This window comes from Akebia trifoliata, chromosome 4, assembly GCF_017979445.1.
Source record: "Akebia trifoliata isolate Shusen 1 chromosome 4, ASM1797944v1, whole genome shotgun sequence".
Classification (NCBI taxonomy): domain Eukaryota; kingdom Viridiplantae; phylum Streptophyta; class Magnoliopsida; order Ranunculales; family Lardizabalaceae; genus Akebia; species Akebia trifoliata.
The window spans coordinates 12356547-12382168 of NC_141378.1; the positions used below are offsets into that span (position 1 = coordinate 12356547).

At 34.5% G+C, this 25622-nt stretch overlaps 1 protein-coding gene across 2 annotated transcripts in view; it reads left to right on the plus strand.

Annotated features, from left to right (window-relative positions):
- Positions 1–21434, plus strand: part of LOC147403840 (WD40 repeat-containing protein HOS15-like) — a 28082-nt gene extending 6648 nt beyond the window's left edge. The window contains exons 2-15 of one of the 2 annotated variants that reach the window (XR_015177610.1): positions 2705–2850; positions 2970–3339; positions 5704–5798; positions 5924–5970; positions 7859–8009; positions 8241–8304; positions 13180–13338; positions 13435–13556; positions 15730–15804; positions 16181–16234; positions 16320–16393; positions 19009–19102; positions 20685–20759; positions 20961–21011. Coding sequence is in view for 1 of the 2 variants with exons in the window: in XM_086439585.1 (XP_086295711.1) it covers positions 2705–2850; positions 2970–3339; positions 5704–5798; positions 5924–5970; positions 7859–8009; positions 8241–8304; positions 13180–13338; positions 13435–13556; positions 15730–15804; positions 16181–16234; positions 16320–16393; positions 20685–20759; positions 20961–21180 (1652 nt within the window). In the remaining variant the exon portion in view is untranslated. Of the gene's footprint in view, positions 1–2704; positions 2851–2969; positions 3340–5703; positions 5799–5923; positions 5971–7858; positions 8010–8240; positions 8305–13179; positions 13339–13434; positions 13557–15729; positions 15805–16180; positions 16235–16319; positions 16394–19008; positions 19103–20684; positions 20760–20960 lie in introns of both variants that reach the window. The other variant, XM_086439585.1, reaches the window with a different exon arrangement.
- Positions 21435–25622: the final 4188 nt, after the last annotated feature.

Here is a 25622-nt window from a genome sequence, read left to right on the forward strand (position 1 = left end):
GAATATCCAATTTACCAAGTGAAACTTTCTATTCCTGTTCTTGTCATTCCATAAAAAGTCCTTTGTCAACTTCTTCGTCTTGACCGCTATGGCCTTTGTAATGTAGACAAGAGAAAAGAAATAAATTGGAATACTTGCAAGCGTACTCTTCAACAAGGTTAGCTTCCCCTTTTGGACAGGTATCTAACTTTTCCAAGAACCTAATCTCTTTTCCATTTTCTGTAAGACATGGTCCTAGATTCTCCTACAACTATAAGTCACACAAAAGGGAAGACCTAGATAAGAGGAAGGAAGAACCCCTAATTGACAACCCAAATTGACCGCCAAAGCTGGAAGATCGGTGGCCGAACCTACCTCAAACAACTTGCTCTTTTGGAGATAGATTTGCTCTCAAGAATCTCTCTTGATCTTTCTAGTAGTTGAAAAAAAAAAAAAACAACAATTGTGTTATTGACAAACTGAAGATGAGAGATCTACGGGCCCTGATTATTTATTATAAACCTCGACAAAGCTTCTATGTTACCCGCTGTAGAAAGAACTCTACCCAAAGCCTCAATCGCTATTGCAAACAAAAAGGGGGGATAACGGGTCAGCTTGTCTCAAATCTCTAGATCCCCTAAATAGGCCTATTGGACTACCATTAATCATGATTTATAACGAAATTGTTGTAACACCCTTCATTATCCAACCAATCCACCTCTCCTCGAAATCCATTCTTTACATCATGTACTTCAAAAGTCCCAACACACATGGTCAAAAGCTTTTTGAAGGTCGATCTTTCTCACTAACCCAAGTTTCTTGTCCTTCACCCTTGAATCGATGCATTCGTTTGCAATGAGGACTCCATCAAGAATATTGTCTTCCCTAATGAACTCTTCTTGTTCTAGCCCAATCAAATCTTATAGCAGTCCCTTTAGTCTTGAGGCCAACATTTTGACAAGGATTTTACAAGTTGAAGCTACTAAGCTAATAGGTTTAAAGTCACCAATATCCTCTACTCCATCAACCTTGGGAATCAAAGTCACAAAAGTGTTATTTAGATCATAATCTAGAAAATTTCTCTACTGTAGATCCTTAATCACCTTCATTAGGTCTTCAAACATAATGTCCCAACATTTCATATAGAACGGCCATTGTAGACCCATCGGGCCATGGAGATTTTTCTCCACTCATCATTGAAATCGCACCATGCACCTCGTCTTCCTCAATTGGTCTTTCCAATCCGTCTCTCCAAAGAAATTGTATTGAACTTCAAATTGTCTGAACGAGGTCTAGACATCTCCTTTTTGAGTAATGATCTTCATAGAGTGCCACCATTCCTTCCCTAACCTACCATTCCTTCCCTAACCTTTTCCTCATTTTCCATTGTGACCCCATTGATAACTAACTTCGTAATGTGGTTAGTTCTCTTGTGGAAATTTGCCACTTTATAAAAAATCTAGCATTGTTGCCTCTTTCAGCCATCTGATTCTTGATTTTTGTTGTCCTCCATCAACGTCACTTTTTGAATTTCCAACTTCAAATTTGTTCTCATATTTTCATCCATCAATAAAGACTCTCCTTCCTCCTTGTTTAGGAATTCAATTTCTTGGAGGATAGAATTCTTTGTCAACTCAACAGTCCCAAAAACCTCTTTGTTCCACACTTTTAGTTTTTTTTTCAAAGCCTTAAGTTTGCTTTTGAAGATAAACCCCAAACTCCTTGAAAACGAAAATTCATCCCACCAATCCTTCACATGGTTATGGTAGCTCGATGAAGTAACCACATATTCTCAAATCTAAAAGGGATAGGCCTAATGCGAAAGAGACCCGTCTCCAAAATAATTGGTGAGTGGTCCGAAATCGGATTAGGAGAAGAAGATTGGATTACTGTAGAGTAATGCTCCTCCCATTGATTCAACACCAGGAAGTCCCCTATTCTTCTTGTAAGAGAACCTAACAACACTGAAGTCCCCTACTAGGCACCACATTTTTTACCCTAGTACTCTGCTAGATCATCCAACTCTTCCCAGAATGGCTCCCTTTTTGAACTCCTGGTTGGACCATAAAACCCATAAAACACCCATTGAAACTCTTCATATGGTTATAGAGAATGGGCACGGAAAATGCTTCCACTAAATGGTCAACCACGTAGATAATTGCCCTATTCCACATCACTAAAATTCTCCCAGCTGTCCTGTTTGCTTGTAGCCACTGCCATGTTTTGGTTTCGAACGACATGAGCTTTAACAGTTCAGATTATTTTGTTATATCACTATCTTCAAGAATATGCTGCAGTTAGTGGTCTAGAATTTTTTTTATCTTTAAATAACGTGTATTTTTTCCATTTATTTTATTTTATTTTTCTGCTTTGAGTAAAGTGACCTCATGAAGCGCTACTCATTAAAACTGCCCCATCTGTTTAACTTATAGTCTTAGTTGCATATTGCATTTCCTGACTGATGATTACCTGCTTATTAGGCACTCTCGCCCAGTCCTTGTTTTGGTTCCTTGTCCTTCTTTCATTTGACATTAGCTTGGGATATTATCCTTGAATTCAGATTTGTTTTTCTTATATGATTTAAGAACAAGGGAAGATTGGATGATCTGAAAACTCTTGTGTTGTTCTAGATACTTTTTTTTTTCTTCAGATTATTAGCATGATTCTTCTTTTATTTCATGTGTCACAAATTGTTTAGGTGGGTTTTTAACATGCTCTTTCTCAGGTTTCACGCATTCAGCATTTGCTTTGGGATATGAGGCAGGGATCACTAAATGTCCAATTGATGGTAATTTAGTCCCCCCTGGTGCTCTTATTACATTTGTACAAAAGGGACTTCAATATCTTGAGATGGAAGCGAACTTGAGTAATGTGAGTGTGCTTAATTCATTGATAAATGATATTTTACATTCTGCTTACGTTTCTTAGAGCATTTTATGCTGTATCCTCTGGAGTTTTATGCTGATCGATGCTTGTTTTAAGCTTTCCAGGGTGATGAAGATGTGGATGACGGCTTCTCCTTTCTTCAACCTTTGGATCTTATTACAAAGGATGTCCAGCAGCTACAGCAAATCATAAAAGAGAAGAAGGAAAATCTTCAAAAGGAGAGAGAGAAGGATAAGGCAAAAGATAAGGAACATGACCAGGAATGTGAACGGGAATGTGTGCGAGAAAGAGAAAGGGAAAGACAAGAAAAAGAGAAAGAACGAGAAAGTGTTAGGGAGAAGATTGAAAAGGATATGGAGCAAGAAAAGGAAAATGACAAAGAAAAGCAGCATGAGGAGCACATTGATAAAGAACCAATTAGAGATCATGAAGATAAGGTTGACCTCAAACATGAAGATAATGGAGTTTGTGGAGGTAATTCTAGATATCTGCCTAACTTCATTTTTAGCTCATGTTCTTTAATTGTTTCAAGTTCAAAAGCATTTCATTTTTCAACGCCGTTGAAACTTTCAACAAAATCCAATTACAGTTATGTATAACCAACATATATTTTTTGAATGGTATCCATAAAGTTCTGAATTGTCTGTGTTTCATCTTTTGTGCTTTCTTTTCTTAAAATTTGCCGAAGATATAAGTGTACATTAAACATTGGCCTTTATTATGCAAAGTTTTAGAGATTTTGGGACTGATTTTCATCTAGAGTAAATCTTTTGATGGATTTAGAGTTTCTTTCTTTCAAGGATTTTGTTTGTAGATGGGACTCTTTATGTGCTTCGTAGTGTTGTAATCTAATGTATTTTTCATTTCTTTTGTTGGTTTCCCTTTTGTAGGCCTCCCACTTTTTCTTTTATTAATATATTTCATTTTTATCAATAAAAACAGTAACTTATCCAAAAAAAGAACAGAAAAGAAGGGAAGACAAAAAGGAACAACTATAACTCAAACAACGATTGGGATATCATCATCATCAAAGCCTTATTCCAAAAATTTGAGGTCCATTGAATAGTTTGTCTAGAAGTACTATCTTCTTTCAATGACGTCGCTCACTCTTTTAGACTTTTATAAGATATCTTTGGCGTGATAAGGGGGGGAAATGAAAATATCACATGGTTGGCTGGTATCGAATTTGCTCTCCAAAAAAGCAAGGAGGTCTTGGAATTAGGTGAGTGGGAAGGATGAACTTAGCTATTCTAGGCAAGTGGCTCTAGAGATTTGGGATGAAGGAACCCCTTTGGAGCAGGGTCATTGTGGAAAAATTTAGGTTGTAGGATAATGGGTAGGAGAGTAGGGGTGCTTTAGGGCCTTATGGGGGTGGAGCGTGGTAAGGAATACTTAAGATTATTCCTTACTTCAAGAAGAAGACACATTTTAAGATTGATCATGGGAGTATGGTTCGCTTTTGGGAGGATCTTTGGTGTGGAAAGGAGGCCCTTAGGGAGCAATCTCCACGACCATCCAAGTTATCTTAGAAGAAAGGCCACCCCGTCTCTTTCTTTAGAATTGGGGAGAATAGTGAGGTGCCTTGGGATTTTGGCTTTAGGAGACCCTTTAGTGATTGGGAGGTGGACAAAATTGGTAGATTGATTAGAAATATTGAGAAGGTTCAATTTGGGGGAAGAGATTGAAAATTGTATGGTTGGAGTGGGAGATTGAGGAATGCGGTTTTCTCAGTTAGATATTTCTACCATTTGTTGGCCCATCCATCTACCTCAACCTTTCTGGTGGCTGCCATTTGGGGTTTGAAGGTGCCTTCTAAGGTGTCTTTCTTCGTTTGGTTGGCAACGTTGGGGAAGACTACTACGTTAGACCAAATCATTATGAGAGGTTTTCCTGCCCCAAATTTCTATTCCTTATGCAAGATGAATGGGAAGTTGGCGGACCATATCCTTATTCAATTTGACTTTGCTCATGGTGTTTGGTCGCACTTCCTCCCCTTATTTGGTATTAGTGGATGCTTGCCTGTCTCAACTAGAGCTTTGTTTCACATTTTGATCTCAGTGGGGATCTCCTTTTGCAAATGCCAAGAGAATCTTGCGGATCATTACGCCTTTCAATATTCGTTGTCCCGTTTGGAAGGAGAGAGACAACCGTATTTTTGAAGATAAGGAGCAGTCACTGCAGGAGATGATTATTTCAATCTTGAGTTTGTTGTTCTTTTGGGGTAAGTGTTCAAAGAATTTGGAGGGGTGTTTTTTTGAAGATTTTTCCTAGTGAGATGTGATTGAGTTTGTAACTTAGCTTTGCTATAACTTTAGTTGTGTGTTTCTTTTGTGGGCCGCTTCCATTGACTGTCCTTTTCGTTATGTTAATATAATTTTATTTATAAAAAAGATACGCGTTTAGTAATTGTTTAAAATGTCAGAGGAAGACCTGATGATTATGGTGCCAAACTTCATGGTTTATCCTTCTAATGGCAATAGGAAGATTACCTCAAACAATAATATGATATAACAAGAGCCATAAATGTTCTCACTGTACCACTTACTGCATTGCTTCCTACTAAACTAGAAAGGAGTGGGCTGAAAAGCCGTGAGAAGTGCGGTGTTCATTTTTTGGATATTCTTGGCATCCAATGGGTCATGTGCCAGAAAGTATGCTTGGAGCTCTTTGATTGCTCAAGAGTTGAAGTGTTGTTCTTATGTGGTCGGATTATTTCGTCATTGCTCCCTTTTATTGATCATATTTTTTGTCATATTTCGTCATTGCTCCCTCCGAAGTAAGTTTGCATCTCAGCCTCTCTCAAACAGAAATTATTAACAACTTGTGTATGCTTAATAGGCCCTGAACCGATGGATATATCTACGAGCTCACCATCTTTGCCTTGCGAGATTCCTAGTTCTGATGTAACTGTTTTGGAAGGACATACTTCTGAGGTTTGTGTGTTACTCCACCCTTAATGCATTTTTCACTTATCATTCATTCATTTTTTTATCTTCTAGTTAGCTACTTACTGTTATGGTGGCTATTACTTTTTTCACCGTGTACCTTTTCTGTGCAGGTTTTTGCTTGTGCATGGAGTCCAGTAGGATCACTTCTAGCATCAGGGTGGGTGCATTTAATGCTTATGATTTTCTTTGCATGTCAAGATTTCTATGTAGTTTAGAAACTCTTCCTGTTTCATCCTTCTTATAGTTTCACTTTTAGAACGTTTCTGTTTTCATAGTTCTTGTGGAGATCAATGCCAACTATCTACACTTGTACCTTTGCATGGTGAAATTTGTTAGGTTTTAAAATGTTGAACCGTCAATTGAAGTTCAAGGTGTTGGAACCTTTTTGAAACAATATTATTCTATTTCAATTTTTTTTCTTCATTGTTCTCTGATAGTCTACCGAAATCACCATTCAAAAAAAAAAAACTTCCTTGTTAGGTGGGAGGGTTTGCAATTTAGATCTGGGGTAGTCCTCTTCGGTTTTCTATGTGGGTTTGTTTCGCTCCTTTTGATAGGTTTTGTGTTTCTTTTGGTCTCCTCGACCCCCGTTTCATTCTAATGAAATTATCTTTACCTATCAAAAAAAAAAAAAAAAAGATAGTCTACCAAAATCCATTGTTTGGTTAGAACTTTTGGCACCTAAAAATAAAGACAAACTGTAGAAATTTGGTTGATGATTATGTTTGATGATGATACACCAGTAATACTACCGATCAAAAAAAAAAAAAAAAAAAAAAAAAATACACCAGTAATACTAATTATCCTAAGTCGAGAAATAATATTTAAAAATGCTTTAGTACAACACGTATGTAACATAGAAAGAATTTATACAGATAAGGTAGTAGCATTAAAAATAATATGAACAATTTAATATAGAAATAATGCATCAAGATATGCCAATAAGCATTAAAAATGATATAAACAATATATAGAGAATTATTAGAAACAAAATATTCAAATAAATTAATTTTTTTCCTGAAAGGTGTGTTGTTGTGTGTTTAACATGGCATCCAACATGGAAAGTTCTTGGAAATTGGGTTGGTGGTTGTTACATTCTTTTGAAAAATGTCCCTGTTCTATAAGTCTTAACCAGAATGAATTCCCGTTCCCAAGGACTTGAATAATCCAATTCTTACCATAACCTATGAAACCATAGCTGATGAGGATATCTGAGATCATGGGCCTTTTCCAATGGGCCGTTAGTTATATTTTATGTTTTATTTAGTTTTGTGTTTAGGAGGGTCTATTTTAGTTAGATTTTATGTTTTATTTATCTGAGGAAGATATCCCTAGGTTATTTTGAGCCCTGTAGGATGGTAGCTTAGCCTAGGAATTATTTTTAATTACTTATTAGATTTTCTTTAATAATTTATGGTAGAATTAGTTTATTTTGTGAATTGTATTGTTCTTGACTTCTTGGTAATTATTCTTGATCTCAAAATAATCATCTCAGGTTAAGTTTGCATCATCCTACATCATAGGGCATGATAAACCAATCTTTCGTACATATAGTGACTAGAGCTGAACTCAGAAAACTGGTCTCTTAAGGCAGACTATATCCTCTGAAAACCCTAAGCTTTAATCAACTTGGTAACTGCTATGCCAACTTGGTGGTAACTTTGCTGTAATTATGTGAAAGGTTTTAAACCTGTGAATTTACATACATATAATTCTTTCTTGTATTCCAACCGGGAAGAGGCCACAAGTGCTAATAGGTTCAATAGTTTATGTTCCAACAGGCCTCCAACAAAAGGTGTTTAATTCCAAACACAGTGACTTTATCATCATTTTGGTCCTTCTCTCTTTGATGTCACTGGACTTTCTGCTAAAATTCATAAAGTTTCTCCAGATTTTGTGATTATATTTTTTGCTGATTTAAAATGGTTATCTTAGTTTTGGTCTGAAGTCACTTCCTTTTATGCTATTTTAAGCTAGCATTTTCCTAGATTTAGCTTTACCTATCTTTCTTTGTTAGTTATTAAAGTTGTTGCTTTAATTTCTAGGTCTGGAGATTCAACAGCACGGATTTGGACAATTGCCGATGGACCTTGTAATTCTAGCATGCAAAATGGACCTCCAAATGTATTGATTTTGAAACATTTTAAGGGCAGAACAAACGAAAAAAGCAAGGATGTCACTACACTTGATTGGAATGTGAGTTTTATCACAATTTTTTGGTTTATGTTCTACATGAGTGCACCGAATTTGGTTGTTGGTACTCTGCACCCTTATTTTTTCATTTGAACTAGATGGATTGCTTTGGTTAAAACTTTCACGTTTGATGTTCCGGTTATGCATTCAAACTTGTCATAGTTTGATATTAGAGCTTGGACAATATGATACACCCTTTCTGCATATTTTCATGCCCTATCTGCCATTATTCAGGGTGAGGGAACGCTACTTGCAACGGGTTCTTATGATGGGCAAGCTAGAATATGGAGTAGAGATGGTAAGCCATTGCACTACCCTTTCTATTTAAAATGCTATCTTTCTGTAGTAGCAAAGCTTGGACTAATTTATTTTGGTTCAGAATACAAAGTGCATGTTTTGTTCCACAATTTAGGTGATTTCTTTTTCACTCTCCTTGTAGACTCTTCAGGCATTGCATGTTTTTTCCATTTTTTGAGAATAATATTTTTGTCCAACAGGTGTTAGGAACCTTTGAATCATGAAAGAAGTAGGAGAGGATTGGTAAAAAATCATTTCTGGAAATATTAGACCTTTTATTTTCACAAAAATTAATCATATTTGAGGAAACTTACATCCGTGCCCCACACTAGAGGAAGTGTCAAACACAGACCCCCCAAAAACCACGTCTCGTCCATTTATTCCATATGTCAAAAATATGTATTTTGGTTCATATTAAGGGCATTATCTGAAGAAAATGTGTTTAAAATTTTAAATATGCCACTATGCACTAAAAATTATATAAGCAGTATACATGTAATAGCTAGAAGTGAAATATTTTAATAAATTAATATATATTTTTGAAAAACAACACATGAATATGATATGGCGTCTGGCACAGGAAATTCTTGGGAAATTGAGTGTCCTTGTTACCAAGGTATTAAAAATCGACATATTTCGATTATTTTGGTCGAAATATATCGGTTTCGACATCTGGCAAAACAAAATTTATCTTACAAAGTCGTTTTATATCTGTTTCGATAAAAAGTTCGATGAACAGAAAATTTTGATCAAAACAGTTAAAAGAACAGCAGAAACATGAAATCATTTCCATGAAATATTTCGTTTGTATATTAAAAAAAAAGAAGCGGGTTTGGTTTGTCTTCTAATAAATGTTAGAGAGAGAGAGAGAGTCTTCGTTGTCTTCGGAGAGATCGGCGTCTGTCTCGCTCCATTGAAACCCATACACGCTTATTAGTCGAGATTCCAAGAGTATAGATTTGTTGTGTTGAAGTATAAGGATGTAAGCTGTAAAGCGACAGAAATATGCCACGTTGATGATAGTATTTGCTACGTTGGTTTATTTTAATAACATATCCTCACTCCTTAACATTGAGTAGGTATTGGCTGTCAAACAATAAAATTGTTAGTATGTTAAAAGATGCCATGTGGCCACTTTTAAGCAATAGTTGGCAGTTTATTGTACAACCAACATAGTAGCAAATTTTAAAAAACAAATTCCTAAGATAATTAAGGTTGTACCCTTCAAATCTGGTAAATATTTGAGATATCCCTAAGGCTTCAAACTGATGACATTGCCTCCCTTGACCTCGATCTTCTCTTATATACTAAGTGTAAAATAACATAAATGCCCTCATCTTCAATTTGTTCCATAACCCAGTCATCTTCAACCTCTTGGCTAAAATTTTATAACCTACTGTTCAACAATAAAATTCTATCTAAAAAAATGAAATTTCAATCAATCCACCCATATTTCTGTCCAGCACTTTCAAAATAATTTTTCTATGACATCCTCATATATCTTTGCTCCCATGTAACTTTATGGCTATTTTAGCTGTAGATTCCAAGTATCAACCACCTACGACATATAGCTCAGTGCTATGGATCTTTATTTATATGTTACATATAGTTAATTGTAATTTGTGATATTATTGTGTTTTCATGCACCATTTATCATTTTATGAAGTTTGAACAAAAATTATGTGATATTTCTATAATTTCCACGAAATTGTAATTGTTTCCACACATGTCGAAATATTTCCATTTCCAAGTAGACTGTGACATTGACCAAAATCAAAATTTAATACCTTGCTTTTTACACAACTTTTAAGACAAAAATTTGTTTAATCTACTCTCTGGTGTGGGTGCTTGTGGGAGGACCACTATCATTTTTAGGTTTGAAAAGGTGCCATTTTGGCAGCATTTTATTGTTGATGTGTACCTGTCTGGAGACTTAATAATCGAAACTGGAAGCATGAAGCAGGTTCGAGAACTTCTGTAGCTCGGAATTAAACCATTAAACCTTAAGATTACTATCAATTGTGCTAATTCGATTGCTCACAAGTCATGTTGTTTTGTTTGAATGACTTTATAACTATTAAAATAAAAGGAGTACAAAGGAAACATCTTAAGTGGAATGACTTGTCAGGATGATTACTGTTCTACCAAAAGATTTAGTTTTTTACTATACCATCTATCGTAACCATTGAATGAAAAGCCAAAGATAATTGGTCAAAAGAGGATTGGTTTCTTCATGATCATGGCATTAAAATTTACTGAATTATCTATATAGGAACTGGCAAATGAAATTTTCCATGCTATACTGGTGGATTTATTGTTCAAGACGAACACTTTGAAAGAGATTATCATCATCGTCATCATCATACATGTGCCATTCAACTTTATCCATGAAAATATTGAATCAAGGCACATGTCTTCAGATCTTTTCTTACTACCTCAATCCACATTATTTTTTATCATCCCCACCTTGTCAGAACCGTCACCTTGCTCCAAAGATCAATTGTTTCCACAAACTTCTATCCCCATCTCATTTACTTGCTTCCATGAGTTCTTAGGTGTAAAAGCCAACTCCACTAATGGCTTTTGAGTAAAATATAATAATTGTTAATATTAAGATTAAAAGCTCTTCAAGTTGTGTTTAATCTTGTTGTGCATTTAATGGTTAGACCATGTATGCTTTATGGAGTTGAATGTTTGGCAATCAAGAAACAATATAACCATAGAATGAGATTATATATGAAGCTGTTGAGATGGATGAGGAAATTTATGAAATGAATTAAAGGAAAAGTGTTTTAGTTGGTGCAACTCTTAGGCTCTAAAAGAGAAAGATGACAGCCAAAAATGATGTGGATTTAGTTTGAAAATATATGTACGATACGTGCCTTTATTGAAGATATGGTCCAAATTGATTGGAATGGCGAAGTCAGATTCGTGCCACTGAACTCAATATTTTGTGCTGCTGACCTCAATATTTGGGATAAGGTGATGATGATGCCAATGCCAATGATGATGAGGTGTATTTAAAGTTGCTTTTCCATAAAGACCATTCTCTATAATCTGTCTCTTTCATACGCTTGGTTCTACATTATTTACATTTATTTATTAGTCTGAGGATTTCTAAGTTAAAAGAAACCAAAATTTTGGGAAACCCTAATTTCCTATCATTTTACCCCAAACATGCATGTGGGCTGATTTGGTCATGAAAAATCAACATGTGATCATTAACTTAAATGACATTATCTTTAACATTTAATTCTAATTTTTGTATCTAGATGTTTCCTTTATATACTTGCATTAGTATATGTGGATTGCTATTCATCTTGGATATCGTATGCCAAATGTTTGTCTTTATTTATTTAGATATCATTAGTAATGTGAACAGGTTAGTGCTGGTTTCCAAAGTTTTGGTGATAATTCTCCAGACTTCTTTAGGTTGATATTTTTTCATATTGAACTAGTCTTTTACTTGAATCAATTATTTATTTTGACTGAAGTTTAGGGAAAAGTTTAAGAATAGTACCTTGCTCATGAACCACGAGATGGTACAATTGACAATAAAATATAGAAATAATTTAGGATTTCAATTCCCATGGTCTAATTTTTGATAGTTATCAATGGAGAAGAGGCCCAAGACTACTTGGTTGATTTTTCTAAACTCAATTGTTATTATGCTGATGATGATCTGAACTAATCCTTTTCCTCAATTCAATTCTGTGTAATACCACATCTTTTGTTAACTCAAGTCTCTCTCTCTTCCGTTCTTATGCTTCTGTTTCTACAATTGAGAAAATTTCTGGTCACCTTTAGGGTATCTGTTGAATTTAGTCCCACATTGGACACAAATTGCATTGTCTCTCTCCTTATAAGCTCTTGGGCCTCTCCACTCATTGCCAATTGGTTTTGATTTGGACCCCTAAATTTATCATGGTATCAGAGCAGGCCTTTCTCTTCTCCACGTCACCCAGTTCATATCTCCACATGCCCGGGGGGGGGGGGGGGTTGAATTTAGTCCCGAATCGGACACAAATTTCCTTGTTTCTTTTCTTATAAGATCCTGGGCCTCTCCACTCATAGCCAATTGGTTTTGATTTGGACCCCCAAATTTATCAGTATCTTATGTTATCTGGCAACTAATAGTTCAAAGATGGAAAGGAGTAAGGAACCTGTCAAGTGGAAGGTTTGAGTAAACCCACACAAAGTTGCCGGCACAACTTTTTATTAAATGTGTTGGATATGCGGATGCTGTTCTGGAATTTTATTCACATATTTCATCTTTGATCCATTATTTATATTCACCATTTTTTTATTATATTTCTGACGGTATTGTTGTCCTCAGCTTGGTGTGTTTAGATACATCTATTTTTCATAATGTTGCATGAAATTTATTGTTGGTACACTTCCCTAAATGTCAGGCCTATTCATCGTTATTGAGAAATGACCTAAAGACCTGCCCATTCCCTCAATTAGTATGTTTCAGTGCTTATTTTTCTGGCCGGTTAGTTTAGAGAGCTGCTATTGGCACCCCAACTTTTACTTATTACATCCCAATTAAAAATAAATAAAAGAAGTGAATGATTGAAAATAAATAAAAAGTTTGGGTGCCAATAGAAGCTCTCTCGTTTTTTTGCTAGATTTCTATTTTTTTGGGTTTAGGATTTTTTATGAGCCTAATCATAATTGTAAACACCTATTGAAATTGTTTGAATGATTGTTACAATGTTTTGTAATGTTGAGATTATAATTTGAACCACACCTTTGTAATGTTTAAAGAGTGTGTTTTAATCTTTAATTGAGGTGTGATAAATAATTTAAGAAATTGTGGTGTAATAAGCAAAAGTTGGGGTGCCAATAGCAGCTCTCATTTTATCTTAACCAGGGGAGCTAAGGAGTACTTTAAACAAACATAAAGGTCCCGTTTTTTCTCTAAAGTGGAACAAAAAGGGTGATTTTCTTCTTAGTGGAAGTGTGGATAAAACTGCCATCGTGTGGGACATGAAGACGGGGGAGTGGAAGCAACAATTTGAATTTCACTCAGGTAACTCATTGTCTCTTTGATTTAAGAACCTCTATTGCTTTTGTTTGATAGTCGCCTCTGTTAGGACAGAGTAATGCATCCGATATTATTTTGCAGCTCCAACACTTGATGTTGATTGGCGAAACAATGTTTCGTTTGCAACATGCTCTACCGACAACATGATTTATGTTTGCAAGTTAGGAGAAACTCGCCCTGTTAAAATGTTTTCAGGGCATCAGGTTTGTTCTTGCAATTAATTGATGATTGTTCTCTTCATACTGTATCTGTTTTACTACAACTGCATCTCTTTAATAAAATTTTTCATCAAATAAATAGATATCTAATTTCTGTGTTTTTTTTTCTTCCTGTACTCAACTTAGTCAAGTACAATGACGTGACGGGAGCAAGTTGGTTTGCTTGCATGCCTGCCATTAGTTACCAGAGTTGGCTGGTAGTTAGGGCATAAAATGGGTCGGATTTTATCCAAAATCCGTGTGTTCCAAATCCAAATCTAGTGGGAAGGTTTGGTTCCTTGGAGTATATCCAAATAAAAAATGGGTTGATGCCCCTTGACCCAAGTCAGATACGGATCCATCCCCATATCTGAATGATGTATTGCTGTGAAAATTATAATTTTATGTTTTTCTAGATATCTTTCTTCCAATACTTTAATATAACATGAATTCTTATAAAATAAAAGAATTATATTGTAAATTCGAATGGTATAGCATTTAGAAATGAAATATAGCAAAAAAAAATATTGAACGGTCTGACATTATCGGACCGAACAGACCTTAATCAAGTAATTCGGTCGGGTCGGATCCAGATATGGGTTTAGTGAAAGTGAAATGGATTGGATATGTTTGGGTCTGACACAGATCCAGATCCGGATAAAAATTTGGATCTGGATAATACTTGGATCCACCCAAAACCGACCCATTTTAAGCCCTACTGGTAGTTGTAGTACTATGTCACATTTAGACAAGTGATTCTTGGGTTCTGAAGTTCCTAAGAACAATTAACCAAGCCTTGAGGTGCTCATCTAGGCATCAATGAACTAGATTTGAGGGACAATTGATTGCGAGATAGCTATTTTGTGGAATTAACCATGGCTTTTTTTTCTATGATCTTTCTGCTATTTCAGAATAATTTATTTTTCAGTAAATTTTTTTCCCTAGGGTCCCATTTACATATTCTTTTTATCGGTAATAAGAAAAATTTATTAGATAAAGAAGATTGCCAGCTACAGAATGAAAAAAAATTACATAAACTAATTCCTGGTCAAGGAATCCCATTTAAAGACAAAATGATCGAAGGGAAAAAATGAAAAAACTTCAGAATTGAGGTCCTCTTTTATAAAAGAGCTTTAGTGTTGAGCACTACTATCTCAGAGGAAACCATGCCATCAAACACCAATAGACAATCTTTTCTACAGCGATATCCGTTACTTTAAAATACCTTAAATACCACCAACCATCACCAGATATCAAAGCTCTCGAAGAACTCCACCATGTTGGCACAATATGTCTCCTCATAAAAGGATTTAACCAAGAACTATCCATTTGGGGTCCTCTTCCACACTTTTTTTTTTCTGAGTTGGATGAACTGCTTATTCTTTCCAAAGGGATGTCATGTCACCAAATAAATCTCCTAATCAATAAATCTCATCTAATCTCCTGACCCCCTCAACAAGCCTTAAGCATTCATCGTCACACACTGATTTACATAAACTCCACTATGGATTGATAGCGAATAGATAACTGGAACTCACTCCTAAACAAAGATTCCCACACCAAACATCCTCCCAAAACCTAAAATCTTAAATTGAATTACAATGCTTTTCCAAATCCCTACTCCATATGAAGACAACATGGGGTGTCACCCCTCTTCATCATTACCAAGCACCCTCCTTTATAGGTTTCATCTTTCCTCATCGTACCTTTCATAGCCATTTCCCTCAAAGAGCCATGTTCGTCTCTTCAGGTTCCATAAAAAACCAAGCAATCATGCTTTGAGCTACCAGATGAGATCAGGAGTTCTCTTCAAGATCCAATAATGGTTCTATTTTTATTCCCATCACATATAGGCCAACAATATAACTTGGTAAACTGATATGTTTGCTGTTAGAGGAAATGGACTAACTTTTTTATTATGCAGAATCCTTTTCTTCAAGTTTGGAATTGAATTTATATGCACTTCATTTTTTCTGTCCATCATGGTATGATTATCTTTGCAAAAGACGAAGGAAAAATATGGGAAACACGTTCGAAAGGGTGAATCTTCCGAAAGGTGTAACTAATAAGTTAAAAGATGAGGAAGAATTTTTGTAGCTAATTTTTTTGAAATACTTGTGCCAAATCTTGATCTGGTATCAATGTCAAACATGCTGAAGATCTCTTTTTTCCATTGCAGGGTGAAGTTAATGCTATAAAATGGGACCCAACAGGTTCTTTATTGGCTTCTTGCTCTGATGATGGCACTGCAAAGGTGATAGTTACTATTTCTTTCCCATATACTGGTTTTATTTGTTTATTAAGCACCATGACTGAGATGCATTACCTTCTACAGATAGCTCTAATATATTGTAGCGTTTTTGTACATTGGAAATGCATTTTTTTTTTTTTTCACTTGGGATCTGATCCATGTATAATTGGTGTCAACTCAAATTTGTTATATTGACTTTGAGTTGTTATGTTTTAGTTTTTTATTTTTTAAAAGAACTTGGTATCCTGTTTTAGTTTTTTGGTCACTTTTCAGATTCTGCAGGGGCTCTCGTTAGTGTTCTGTGTAGTTAGTGTGATGTATCCTAATTAGAAGTTTGCTATAGTGGCTATCTGATAACTTGTATAAAATCATAATGCAGATATGGAATATGAAGCAGGACAAGTATGTGCATGATTTGAAAGAGCATGCCAAGGTTCTTCCTAGCTCTCTTTTTGTAGGCCTCATTTACTTTTGCTTCTGGATGTTTCCATCACGAAATTAATTTAAATCTCTTGCAGGAGATATATACTATAAAATGGAGTCCTACTGGGCCGAGCACAAACAACCCTAATCAACAGCTAGTGTTGGCAAGGTAATGCAGGCTGCAACAAACATTGTTCTGAAATTTTAATTAATTCTTTAGGGGTTCAAATTAAATGGTAAGATTTTCATGGATTTAATTATAAAATTAAAGTATGAAATAATATCAGGAATTTATTGTTAGTATTATTGTGCCCATACAAGTCAATTGTATTTTGAGAATCTTTTTCATCCATGAACTACGTGAGGCTTGATTCTATTTTTGGTATAACCCAAACTTTATGATAAAAATAACATGATTATGTGATCATTATGTATTGTGGGTGATTAGTTTTAACAATCATTTGATATGAATGTTTTTATCCCGAGATAACATTTTAGGTGATTTTGGACCATAGACTATGGAGGAAATTCAAAGACATTGGATTCTTGTAAACCTCGAATTTTGACCAGGCCAAGAAAATGAATTTGGGGACAACTCATTTTTCATGGCTTTCACATGCATCCTTTCTATGGATTTAAGTTTTTCCATCGAAGTAGGGCAGTCCCATCGGCACATGAGTATGTGTTGGCACATATTGGATAATCGTGCAGAAGATCATCTCAATTTTCTAACACTAGATGTGTTGGTCAAATAAATTTTGACCTCATTAAGTGAAGTTCCTGGTGACCTTTCCGTGTGCATTCCCACTGATCCTTTGACTTGAGAATCATATGAAATTCTATGATCTTTAATTATGATTCTTTTGATCGTCAAAAGATTGAGGTTTTAATTGATCAATATACTAGGTGTTTTGAGGATCTAGTTGAACTCATGAGAGTATCATGATGATGTCAATATAGGATTCCACATGCCATCTCCATGAATTCCCACATCTTGAATCAGTTTAATATTTGGATGAAAAAAGTAAAGATGACAACCAGTGAGATTTTGATCAAATAATTTTTTGAACGATTTTTAAAATATTCTATTATATTTTGAAAATAATTGTAAAATATTTTTGTCATCTATTGTATATTACATGGTTGAGATGGTGGGAGAACTCTTAGTGATCAAAATGATCTAATAGGACACTTGAGTGATGTGGAAGGATCCCAATGCGATTACATGTGTGGGTTGATTTATTTTTTCCAGTACACTGTGTATCGGTTATGGGGCGAGGTAAAATGGCACGATGGTGTTTGCATGATAGCACTTGGTATAGGTACATACCCTCAACCCATGGAGATTCCACCCAGGGCCCATATTTATTAATGCATGTGGGAGTTTTCCCATAGAGAAGAATAAGAGATGAAATTATTTAATATAACCTTGATTGTTAAGGTTTAAAACTAGGAATAAATGAATATATATATATATATATATATATATATATATATATATATATATGATAAAACACAACTGCATGGCCTACTTTGCAACTATTTTGTGGGGATAAACATCCTACTCAACTATAGTGTGGGGTCCACCGTACTCACTTTATTGCCTTTCCTTTTCATTCTTTCAACTTTATTGTCTTTTCTCTCCTCCCCCCTTTCTTATTTTTCGAACTTGAATATCCTTCCAATTTTACTATCTTTCCTCTTTTTGCCCTTTAACCCACTTTATTGTCTTACCTCATTTCCCATTTTCTTAATATGGTTTTAAATCTCGTCCGAAACCTAGATGACTCGTCCGATAAGTCTCGGTATCGTCCACCAACGAGACGGATAGACAAGTCAAACATATCAGACAAAATTTAAAATCACAGTTCATTTTTCTCATTGTTGAACGAGAGGACTCAAACGTATCGGAAAAGTAGTCCGAGACGACTCGGTCTCGTTCCTGGACTAGACGAAGCGTCAAAACGAGTTTTAAAACCATGTTTCTTAATGATACCTTTCCAATCTCAATTTTTTTAATAATACCCCTCCAACTTTATTATTTTTTCGTTTTTACCTCCCTTAACATGAAAGAGGATGTCCATGCCGAAGGCACAGGCAAACTCTAGTCTATTTATAGAATAAGGGAAAGACATCATGCATGTCTCTCATTAAAAGTAACACACGCATGTCTCTAAAAGTAAATGTGAAATTTCATTATTTAGTTTATTTTCTGATCACCTGGAAGGGACAAAAGAAACATCTTGTTGTTTCTTCATCAATTTCTGATCTCTAGTGGACCTCTTAGTAGGATTTGAACCCAAATGAAAATTTATAGGAGAAGGTTATGCATTAAATAAAATCAATTTAAAAGTTATTAGATTATCTTTTGCATGTATTTATACATGAAGTTTGTTATTAAATATAACTGCTTGTAATCTTTATTATAAATACAAAATCTCATTTATACATTAATGCAAGTCCCTTTGATTAAACGGAAGCTACATTCGTATTATCTCATGCAAGCAAACTAACACTCTTTTTAATGAAGTCACAATTTACATATGCATGCATGTAGGGAGTTTTCTTCATTAAATTATATCAGCTTCAAAAGGGATTTATAAAAGGAGAGATTAATTCTCAATCCTAAAAGAAGTATAAATAAGGATCTTCTCTATTTAAAAAGAACAAGTCAAGCAACGATAACTCATTCTCTACAATATCTTATTTTTCTTTAAAAATTTTAATTGTTGAGTACATCCATAAGTACTCGGTGCATTAAAATTTGGGATATCTGGGGTGAAGATCCAGGAATCTGGAATTGCGAAAGCGATTGCGGTTGTTGTACCGTTCTTGATCGAATTCAAATAAATTGATTATTGACAGAGATAATCACGAGGTATGATTTTTATTTTTTATTTTTGTATACTAATCTATATTATGTAGATTGGGAATCTTTGACTTGATCCGCGATGCATGTTGTATTGCCTACATTTCTTTTAAAGAGAAAAAAGGATCATGAAATTTCTTGTAAGCATACAGCATCGTATTTTCTTCATAAATCATGGGGAGGGATTTAACTTTGGCTAGCTTTTTATAAATGAGTCACTGCTCTACCTTTTCAATGTAAAATTTCTTTTATTGATGTAATGAATTGCATCAATTGTTAAGCATGCACATATATTAAAAATGTGAGGCATTCAAATTACTCTGAGTGATAACATTAAATTACATATTACTGCCTATTCTGTAGGTCAGGTCTATATGTTAATTCATGAAAAGTTATCGGCTTACTCAAAATCTTAAAAAATTCATTATCACTAGAAGCCTGCATCTACTTAAATTCATACATTACCGAGTTATTCAATATTCATATCAAATGAAAATCATGGTTTAAAATGCAGAACTGATAGCTTCTAGCTAGACACAGGTTTTTTTCTTTTTTCTTTTTTCTTCTGGAGTTGAACCCACGACCTCAAAGTTGCTTTGCAATGTGTCAAACCAACTGAGCTATGGGTCTAAAACCCATTCGAGCTTTTGATAGTTAGCGTGTAGCCACCCTCGTGCGCTGTCATGGGTTCACTCCCATGATGACAGGTTTAATGGAGTCAAAATCACTCTACTCCAAGGGTTAGCTTGGTCGGGCATAGATTATGATGCTTACCTCATTGACCAAAAGTTCTCATCTGAATAGATAATTCTCAAACAATGACTCTCTACAAACCCTAGGTAGCTTAGAGTCGTAACCATTTAAACAAATTGTTTAAAACATCGGTGGCGTGGGTTCATTCCTCTATGCCTTCAAAGATCCTGTATTTTTATCCTTAGACAACCCTCTCATCAACCTTGTGTCTCCAACAAACACAAGTAGATCTTTAACTTAAAATTCCATCTTTATGATTGTATCAGGCAGGAATGCCAATCGATTTCAATTATTCCATGTGGTCATCTTCATCATTGTTTGAATCCGTAATGAGCTTCCCTTTGCTCTACTAAGAAAATATTGGATGCTTTTCATATGAAGTCTTAGATTGTTTAAGCGATGATGAAATTGGTTCTCTTTGTATGGACTGCAATGATTCTGGCCTTCAAAGTATGACCTTCACATTTTTGTACGACGACAATGACGTCAACTGAGCCTTATCCCAAAGATCTGGGGTTGGGTAATCCTGTTAGCAAATCTCTCCATATCTTTACCTTTTCTATGCTGGAGTCCATATATATTTTTCAACTGGATCAAGAAAAAATGTGTCCTAATTCTAGAATTTTGTATTCTTAACCATATATGAAAGTATGAAACTAATGCCCGAGCGAAGCAGCCTTGAAATAAACAAAATAATTTTTCTTCACTATTTCTCTTAGATGACAAGTATACATTATTTTTATATCGATCAAAGAATTATACATTATCTTGTAACGTTTATGGTACTTGTAACTCGGTCATATAATACAAATATTCTGTAATGTTGACATTTGTTCAGTGCATCTTTCGACTCGACAATAAAGATATGGGATGTGGAGCTAGGAAGCCTTATCCACAGCTTTAATGGGCACAGGTACCAAGCATAAACCTCCAAATCTCAAATATTTCATTTGAGGAAATTTTTATTTCATGTGTGTGTGTGTGCGCGGCTTGCATGTGCATGCCATCTCAATTACTTTTGTGCTGTATTTCAGAATAATGTTCTAGATTGGATTAGGAGTACCACTTATTATTAATGGTTTATTTTTTGACATTTCTTGTAACACAACACCAGGGATCCTGTATACTCGGTTTCATTTAGTCCAAACGGGGAGTATTTGGCGAGTGGATCTTTGGATAAAAGTTTGCACATCTGGTCAATGAAGGAAGGGAGGATTGTGAAAACATACAGTGGGAATGGTGGTATATTCGAGGTTTGTTGGAACAAGGAAGGCGACAAAATTGCTGCTTGCTTTGCCAACAGCACAGTCTGTGTCTTGGATTTCAGAATGTAGGTACAAAAATTTCTGTATGATGTTGAACTCTGTTGGCGCTACTTAATTTAGTCTCTAAAGTCCAACCATGACAAGGAAATTTTACCAATGGGTTTGTACCCCAAACTTATTTAAAGGCCTTGCAGTTTGCTTTAATTTTTTAACTTATTTGATCTGTTCTGCAAGAGAGAATATATGGCTAGTTGGTTCAATATTGACAGTAAATGATGTCTTTGATTTTCTTCATTGGACTTCAGAGGAAGTAAGTTTCTTTCTTTGGTTTTTTTCATTTGAACTTCGATGGTGTGAAGTATGAAGGAATCTTACTGTAAGTATGAAGCTTTCACAGTGCGTGCTTAAGTACCAAATAATTGCAGAAGTGTTTTTAAGTATTCTGTCAAATTTCTTAAGCACACTGGGTTTAGAAAAATGTTCATGATCTTTTCTCAGAAGCTCTGCTTTGATGGATGAGAAAGATGAACTGGGCTGTTGCTACAAGTTTTTTATTGTTGTGTTCCTAGTCAATGTTCAAAGTTCAAACTATGACGTATGGGTTAGTCAATTTTTGCCACTCAAAGGTTTGGGTTTGGTCTTATATCCATGATTTTGGATTATTTGGTATTAGAATGTGTTTGAAATGGGCAATTAGTCGAAGTTGGATACCTGTGTTATGAACTATTAAAATGCGCCATGTAGACACCAACCGCGCGGTATCTTGATGCATTTTTGAATCTTTATATTTATATTTCCTCTAAAGTAGAAAAAGAAATATCTCCAATGTATAATATTTAATTCTCAAAAACTCGAGAGAGAGCAAGCAATATGGATATTTCATAAATTTGATTAGTAATGCTTGTCCATTGGACCGGAAGTCAATTCGAAAAATTGGGAGAACTAGCATGAGTTAAATAAAATATATGTTAATTTTACAAATATTTAGAAAATAAATAAATATATATATATATATAAAAGGAACAGATGAAGGGACATGAAAAAACATATGTAAAAACAATGTAACATTAATAAATTTTCAAAATATGGGTTAGAAGTTTTGGATTGAGCTGATTTTTTGCGAGGATGATCTCTATGATGGGAAGATCATCCGGAAAAAAAAAATCAGTCCAATGAAAATTCTAATCCCATTAAAAGTGATTTAGAATGTGGACCTTCGATTTTTTGTTAATTTTTGCCAATAATTTGTAAATCACTTTTGATGGATTTAGAAGTTTCAGATTAAGCTGATTTTTTGTGAGGATAATATTCTCATCATAGTGACCATCCTCATAAAAAATCAGCTCAATCCAAAATCTCTAACTCATATTTTGAAAAACCATTGTTTTTACATATGTTGTATGAACCGCCTCATATATATATATATATGTGGGTAGTGTCGAAGGCCTAAAGAGAGTCAAACATTACGCTAAACATTTTTCAAAATACTTTTAACCCACTCTAATTTACAAGTTGAAGAATTGTGAATCGTCCAATTTTTATAGATCATTTTTTATGGGATTAGAAATTTTGGAGTGGGCTAATTTTTAGTGAGGATGATCTCCTCATCATAGAGATCAAGTACAAAAAATCAGCTCATTCCGAAACTTCTAACCTATACATTGAAAAAAGTTCAAGACACAATATTTGACTCCCTTAAAGGTCTCCGGACGCCACCCAATATAAATATATATATATTTTGCTCTCCACATTAAAAGCCAATAAGAAGTGCTTCAACTTTAAAGAAAAAAAAAATTGACTTGAATCAGCCATCATCAGTGTCGTTGAAACGTTGTCTTAATTTTATGAAACATGTTGCTCTTGTGGATGCTGAGTGGGACGCAGACCTGTAGAGAAGTTAAAAGGTAATTTAGGCATTCCCCTCCACATTTTGTTGAATATTCAAAGATACCCCATAATTTTCAAACTGATGTCACACCTTATTGACCTTGGTGTTCTCTAATAGACTAATGAAAAGACCTAAATGCACTACTCTTCAACTTGTTACGAAAAAAAAAGCTTGATTTTCTTTCCAAAACTAGTCATCTTAAGCTCTTCAACCTCTAGTAAATTACTTTTAATCCATTCAATCTCATCTTTAATCTATCATTTTCAACCTTGTCTTAATCCCTTGTAGAAAATCTTTGATTCTTCTATCCAGATTGAATGTCTATCATTTTCTACTTCAAAAATCATATCTTGTAGTAGAGATTTGAAGGTTGAAGTAGATAGAATCTAAAAGTTGAAGAGCATAGTAAAATATTTCTCCAAGTGGTTGAAGACAATTGATTTTGGGAAGAAAAATCAAAAGATTTCGCTTACAGATTTAAGATAAGGACATTTAGATAATTTTCATTAATCTATTAGAGATGACCAAGATCAACAGAAGCATGTCATCAGTTTGAAAACATAGGGGCATCTCAAATATTCACTTAAATGTGGATGGGTATGTCTAAAACACTAAAAATGAAAAGGAAACACTGATAGATGGGTTCATGTAGTTAGCACACCTTTGATCCAAATGTGTGAGAATTCTAATTGAAGCCAAATTTCGAAAGGCTATGATGATTTCCCAAACTAAGACTCACTAATCATGGAAATTCAATAAACCTTGTCTTTGTGTCTTATGTAAGAAGTGTGGTTGGGAAAAGGCCAAGGCATTGAGATGCTTCCACTTGACTGCTTTTTAGTTAGTTTTGTAAGTGGGAAAAGGCATATCTTCCTCCCAACAATTAGCATATCCATTATTATTTGGATCTTTTATCAATCAATAATGCTTTAAATTAGTGTCTCGTGTTGTCGGTGGATAAAGTTTTAGGTACTTGTCAGTTGTCATTTGCAAGTGGAAGTACAAATAAAATAAGAAATCAGATAAACTTGTTTTGACAAAGAAATAATTATCGAAACTTTGTTTCTCTTTCAGTTTTTCTCCTTTAAATAATCTTCTAAATCATATTTATAGAAGTTTAGATGATGTAAAAGGATAATAATAACCTTAGTTCCACAGGTGCCATCTAACTTAGTTACTAAAATCTTTAGTTGATGATACTAGAAACCAAGATTCAAATCCCACTAGCATCAAGTTACTAAATTCATTAAAAACAAACTTACCGAGAAAAAAAAAATGACCTTCGTTCCATGTGACTAGCCTTAATGAATATGAATTGGGATTTGGTGACACATGATGGTCTTACATATTGTTGGTGGCGTCCATGAGATCGTAGGTTTTATTTTTTCACTTTTACAAGGCACATTGCAAGGTATTCTTCCCAACTATCAAACAATATGTTCTCCCACATGTCTATTGAGTTTGGGGTCTAATGATGAGAATTGATGTCTTTGAACATTTTTTTTTAAGGTAAAAAATAATAAAAATAAAAATGTTTGGTGGAACAGTTGGGTATATATGTTGTATTTTGCTCCAAATGCATTTGGGTACGTATATTCTTCGTTAGAAATGTACTCACAAATCAATTAATAGTAAATTGAGTGTAGGAGAGAGGTGAATGTAGAGATGGATGAGTGGAAGATTAAAAAAGATAGAATAAGAAATAGAAGAATTTGAGAAAATGTGAGAGTAGCACTACAAGGAGATCAACAAAGAGAAAATTAACTCTGATGATTTGGGCATGTTTAAGAAAGATTGATTATAACCTCAGAAGAATAATTAAGTTAAATGTTCTAAAAGAATAAAATGAAGATTCAAAAGAATATAGATAGAGATAGTGAAAATGGATATGAAAACACTTTCAATAACAAAAAATGTGACCTTTTCGAAATAAAAGGACACAATTCATCCAACCAATCCCAAATCCTTATGATGAGACTCTGACAATATGTCGAATTTGAACCAAATATCATCCCCATTTGGTGGAATCACTAAAATTTGTGTTTGGATGTTAAAAATTATTGTTTTGGATGCTTTGTTATTAAAATTAGACCAATCATGGACCTATGTGGTCACATATGATGGGAAGGATATAGATTTTCTTGGATTGAAAAAAAAAAAGATGGTTTCTTTATATTTTTAGTGCGATAAAAGTGAGCACCAAAATTCAATTAGAATCAAAATCAATCATTCTGATATTGGTCCATCTTTAAGAATCGGAACCGTTCTGCAAAATAATTTTTTTCTTTTTTGGTTGAAAAATTCTTGTTCTCAATACATACACGATAGATAACTAATTTGATGCGAGCTCCCCCTCATAAGAAAAATTATGGGAAGCATGCAGAGGCTGACACATCATCACAATGCAATTGGGCACAATAACCCAATAATGATCAGTATCTATGTTTGATACAGATCCAAAATTTCTGATTGGCACAAAAACCGATGGTTCAGTAGTATATTCTCAATCCTCGAGGCTGGATCTGAGTATATTCATATTCAAATTTGATTTTTTTTATCTGGAATAGAAATTATTTGGATTATACAAGATAAAAACATATCGAATCATTTTACTTTTACTTGA